Here is a 6000-nt window from a genome sequence, read left to right as displayed (position 1 = left end):
TAATTAAGAGCCCGCCGCTTCCTCTTGAACCGGGATAATTGGCGCGACTGTAATTCACCCTGTTATCTCACGGGGCAAATTTTTGTATGTATTGTATTATATATGAGCGATATAAATATCGCAAAAAAAAAAAATTTAAATGCAAAAAAAGAATCATATTTATTCACACACGCATGCATCCTCATTCGGACATACATCCGCTGTATATACGCTTTATTACCGTTGCGCAAAAAACAGTGCATAAAAATTCATAGAAATTATGCGGATATACTTTTACATGCAGAAAAACTAACGGCGCTTCGGTGCAAAATTAATTCGGCCGATATATATGTATCGTGTCATGCATGCGTTATACTTTGCAAGAGAATTGCTGCAATATATCAAATCGATATTCCGTCGGTATCATCGCGATCGGCAACGATTCCTCGAGCGCGGCGGCGGAAGTAGGCTCGATCGATTAGGAACGATCATCGGGCGTGGATGAAATTTGCAACGATTGCAACGGCGATCGCGCGAGACCACGGTCGCGGTCCGGCGGGCATTATGGCGACAATTAAAAATATTAGGCTTCAAGTCGTAAACGACATTGGTGCTTAGCACGGAAGAAAGTAACCGTGATTTAGATGCTCTCCCGTTAAAGTACCGTACTCCCTATAAAAGTACCGTAGTCGCTCCGTTTTGGCATCCAGTTGTTCCCCGGCTGCACCCGCCGAGAGATAACGCCGACATGGTTGCGTGGGTAAGTTCCCTCTTCTCGCAGTTTCGCCCTCGGAAACGTTTGCGACTTAGTACGGACGAGGTAGCTGAACGGGGCCAAGTGAATGAGGCGCGGAAAGTTTTGTAATCGTTTCTAAAGTACTGCGCACACATAATACACACAGCGTGTCGAACAAGGACTCATCGACGGGAACAATTCACCGTATAAAAGCTAAAGCTCCGCCTCCCCCGCGCGCTTGCCATCCTGTCTGTTACCTTGATTGATACGCGCGGGTTATACTCGGCTGCTCTTTTCATTAATATCCACGATGGCCGCGCTACATGATACAAAGCTCGAAATTTATCGTTGACATCCGTCTAGATTTCAGGCCGAATTACATCCGGCGCCAAAGGTTTGCGGACAGCCGTTGACGTCCGCGTGATGTCACGGATAAAAGTCATTAGCCGCGTCATCGACGCGACTGATGGAACATTTAATTGACGCGTACGTCCGAAAGTTTTCGGACAACACTCTGGGAGGTCGATCGCTCCCTCCGTATCGCTCTTAATTCGGCTAAAAACGCGCCCGAAGTTCCTAATAGAGAAAGACGGGGCAGACATCGCCGCCTCTTCCCCGTGCAAAACACGTCTCGCCGTCCTTCTGATCCCCGGCGCCGTCCGCGTCCAGTCGACGACGTCGGGCGTCGTCAGCATCCGACGGAATCTTTTGTATAAATTGCTTTGTCGCTGATTAAATCCCGAGTTATTAAGCGCCGGAACATTTGCATTTCAAGAAGAATATATCAGCGCCTCCTCTCGCGCGGACGCCGCCCCGCCAGCTTGCAGCTACTGCGGAACGAGGAAATTAGCGGCGGCGGAGGCGACGGTGTCTCGACGCCATAAAGTGAGATATTGCGGAAGGAGAAACGATGGGGAGGGAAACCGAGATTCCGACTTTCCTAAGTTCTCCCCCCCCCCCCCGCCACTCCCTCCTCGCGACGGAGCTCTTTCTATTCCAATTGGATATAGGGTTTAATTGTCCCCGCGTCGATCGAAAGCATTGAGTAATCGTTCCGAAAGCTTCTTCATATTCTTCATTCAGGCTCCCGATTGCAATTGACAAACATTCCGCGCGATATTATCCGTTCTAAAGTTTACATTAGACTTGATGAGAATACGATTTACCGGGCATTTTTGAATTTATAATTGCACTCGGGTCGGTTGAATTTATAATTGCATTTAATACAGACTCGCGCAGACTCGTTTCTAATAATTCCGGGTTTTCAAAATTTTAGCTCACGTATATTTAACAGTGTAAGATCTGGAAATTGAATTTGCCGCAAATAAAATTCACCGCGCGATGAAGGTAAACGCAATACAGTTTCCACAAAACAAATTAAGGAGGTTTCCTTCCACATTCTACGGTAAACTAATTTTCATTTTTCCAGATCAGTAATAATAAATAATATCGGAACAGTTGATGTGTGGCGTGCTGGTAAGGAATCCTGTTAGGAAAACGGCTCAATTAAATAAAGCCAGGGAAGATAAAGCGTGAAATTGCATCATAGATTTAATCTACTTTCGTCAATTTCGGCCGAGTTCGGGATTTCGCGGGTAAATCGCAAAAGCGGATTTCTGAGAATGTAATTTGATATCGTCTTCGGCTGATTCCCAATGCGTACGCTCGTCGGTCCTACCGGAAATTCGAATAAATCACTGACGCGATTATGTTCGAGCGTGATTAATTGATTTCTTGCGGCAAACATACCGCTAGCTGACCACGCTGATTTTCCTAACTCGAGATGTGATTTCGGTTCTCGTTAGTCGAGCGATCTCTTTCTTTCTCTATCTCTCTGTCTCTCTTTCTCCCTCCCTCCCTCCCTTTCTTCCTGTGGGGAATTCGCGGCAAGAAGGCCGAAGCGCGATAAAACGACTCCCCGACGATTTACTGGATATTATCTCCGGCTCTTCCGCTTGAGCGTGCACGCATACACGTGTGTGCGACAAAAGTGAATGCCTGATACGACACGCTTTATATCTATCGGAAATTAAAGTCCCATTATTCGGGTCGTTTCTTTGAAAAGACTATCTATTTGAAATGCAATTAGGGTGGTAAGTTTACAGTTTAAGTTAACATATACTATAATTCAGATTTATAAAAACAAATTAGAATAGCATTAAAAAAATAAATAATTGAATCCAAAATGCCATATCTCTTAATATGCTGTAATTGTTAGTAATCCAAGTAATCAAAAGTTTAGCTTCAATGATAAGTTCCTACTAGATTAACAATCCAAAAGACGTCGCCGTTCCACGAACAGGTTTCATTTACCGAGCTCGTCTGTCATCCTAGGCGTGGTTTCCGGTCGTCGGTCTGTTGCTGGCAGCAGCGACCGGCCAGGAACCTAAAACACGAGATGAGATTCGACCGCAGGTGTCGGCGACGAAGCAAGAACTGGTCAACTCCATCAGGCTACCGGGACAATTGCAGTCGCCGCGACCGTCCGAGAATCTGTCGGGCATTATCGCGCCGAGCAAAAGAAACCAGAAGAAACGACAGCTAGCCGATCTCGGACTAGCCTTCCCGCAGCCATTGTTACCGCTAAATGGCCAAACTCCACCTTCGTTTCTCGAGACAACGTTTGGAGCGGGTCTCGGTGCTAACATCATTCCACGAATTCCTCCGCAACCGAAGCATATTATCACACGCATAACCGAGACTTCGCCGCCGGTTGATCACGTCATCGTGACTCCGTCGGTTGTTGAATCGCAACGTAGAATTCACAATTTTGACAGATCGTTCCACCATAGATCTCATTCTTTCCACTATAAACATGGGCATCATCATGGACATCATCACGATAATCATCACGATCATCAATCGCATCATGATCACCATGCTAAACACGGCCATCATCACGGACACAAGCACCATCATGGTCATGAGCATAAGCACGATCATGAACATCACGAAGAGCATAAACATCATCATGGTCACCATCATCACCATGGACATCTTCACGAGCATAAACATCATGGAGAGCACAAACACGAGCATGGACATCACCACCACTCGAAGCATGAACACCATGAGGAACACAAGCATCATTCTGAGCATCACCATCATCATAAGCATCATCATCATAACGAGCATCACCATCACCACGATCATCACCATGTTAATGAGCATCATCATCATCACAGTCATAAGGAAACTGAGAAACATCATCATCACCATGGACACGAACACAAAGAGCATCATAAACATGAGCACAAGGAAGAACATAAGCATCAGCACGGACACGAACATAAACATGGCCATCACGAAGAACATCACCATGGTCATTATGAGGAGCATCACCACAAACACGGACACGACCATAAACACGGTCATCACGAGGATCATAAGCATCATCATCATGAAGACCATCACCACAAGCACGACCATGAACATAAACACGGTCACAAGGAAGACCATCACCATGGTCACCATGAGAATCATCATCACGCTCATCATCAAGATCATAAACATCATCATCACGAGGCCCATAAGCATGATCACCATCATAAAGAAGAGCATAAACATAGCCATGATCATGGCCATGATCATGGCCATCACGAGAAGCACCATCACCATGAGCATCATAAGCATCACGAGGACCATCACCATCATATGCTTAAAAATCACGATCATGGGCATTACAAAAGCTTCGGTCATCACTTCGAATCTCCGCCTATTCATGAATTCATACTTACGGAAGAAAGCGCACCGATTTCGGTGGCACCGCCCAAAGATGTTCTAAAGATCACGAAATCACCGAAAGTGAGGGGGTCTTTGGAACACAAGAAAATTGTGCGAATGTAACGTATAAATTATAACACGACATAAACACGACAGGGTTACTTAAAAGCAGAGTGAATAAAATGAATTATTTATAAACAATATAGATCAAGAAAAATGTTTTAAAAAATATTTAATAATGTAGAAAAGATTTTACTTAAGTTTGGAGTTTTGAATTTCTTGTTACATTTTATTTAAAAATGCAATTTTTTATTACGATTGAAAATATTTTGTTTTGTGCATTTTAATTTTGCTTAATTTTTTAATTATAAAAGGCATTTAAAAAGTTAAGTAATATTTAGTCTCTTTTCAAATCTTTTCTAAAAATTTTTATTCATATTCTATGTGTTTATTAATTTAAAAAAGAAACTATAAAAAATATATTAAGACAGAATTAAAAGAAGGAGAGATACATACTTGAAGAAATAAATCATATTTAATAGTACATTAAATTGAGAATTTTTTAAGTGTGCCCCATCGGCTTTAAAAAATTTATTATGCAACAAAATATGGCTTTTATTTATTTTCAAACTACATAAATATGTCGCATTAATTTTTTGTTGGCATTTTACGTAAATTCGATATTTAAAATAATGTAATTTGTGCCGCTTTTAAGCTAAGCGCTGCGTATAATCAACAAAAATTATGTTTTACATTAAAACTCTGTATTCTTTAACCCTGTCGTAGGAAACCATTTAACTGAATATCGTTTTACATTATCCGCTTTGTATTTTCTCGGCGATGGCGTCGTTCAAGAAAACGATTACTGCTCGATCGTGGTGCAGGCTCGCAGGTATTCCGTTAAGCGTTGTTTCTCGTTAGTCAGACATTACTCGAGCGTTGTTGACACCTTTGAAATATAAAGTTTTCACCACTTTACGATCCTTTCATTTTTCCACCGCCCTGGCCTCTTGGTGTAAAGCCGAGGTAAACGACGGCTCGTTTTTCCACGGAAGAGGGACAATATTTAAGGTTTATGGCAAAGAGCGTATTTTTATGCCGTTGCAAGAATTTTTATCCACGAGGATATAAACTAGCGACGACACGGAGAGAAGGGACAGATTAAAGTGCGAGAACATGTTAATTGTCGTCGAAGCGACAATATTAACGCGTTAATATCAGGAAAGTTCAACCGTACGCGAGGTAAAAAAAACTCCACGCAAATATATAAATCCAATTTAGAAAACGATCCGAAATTAACTTCCAATGTAATTCCTTAGGTAACGAGGGTCGTGATCGTAATTCTCCGACTTAAGAATAATTTACAAGCGGTACTAATTTCTCCCGGCATGGCTGCGATTCGTGAAAGTAATTTCTTAGAAGCGAGGATTAGGACGTGTGTGTACATTGGAAAGGATCCTTCAATGCGCCTGGAAGCGATGCGCCTATCTCGCGGGCTGGATAATGGATCGATTATTCAGGTAGAATCGACTTAGCTTTAGGCGTGAGCACGCGTAATCCGT

The 6000-nt window shown here is 42.7% G+C and overlaps 1 protein-coding gene across 1 annotated transcript; it reads left to right on the top strand.

Annotated features, from left to right (window-relative positions):
* Window positions 1–727: 727 nt before the first annotated feature.
* On the top strand, window positions 728–4711 carry LOC118646946 (histidine-rich glycoprotein-like). Its single transcript, XM_036290898.1, has 2 exons — window positions 728–739; window positions 3050–4711. Exons 1-2 carry the CDS (start codon window positions 728–730, stop codon window positions 4559–4561), a joined length of 1524 nt encoding a protein of 507 aa, XP_036146791.1. The 3' UTR covers window positions 4562–4711.
* The last annotated feature ends 1289 nt before the right edge of the window (window positions 4712–6000 follow it).

This window comes from Monomorium pharaonis, chromosome 8 (assembly GCF_013373865.1).
Source record: "Monomorium pharaonis isolate MP-MQ-018 chromosome 8, ASM1337386v2, whole genome shotgun sequence".
In the NCBI taxonomy this organism is placed as follows: Eukaryota; Metazoa; Arthropoda; class Insecta; order Hymenoptera; family Formicidae; genus Monomorium; species Monomorium pharaonis.
The sequence above is the reverse complement of the archived record's forward strand: the minus strand, read 5'-3'. Positions and strand labels throughout refer to the sequence as shown.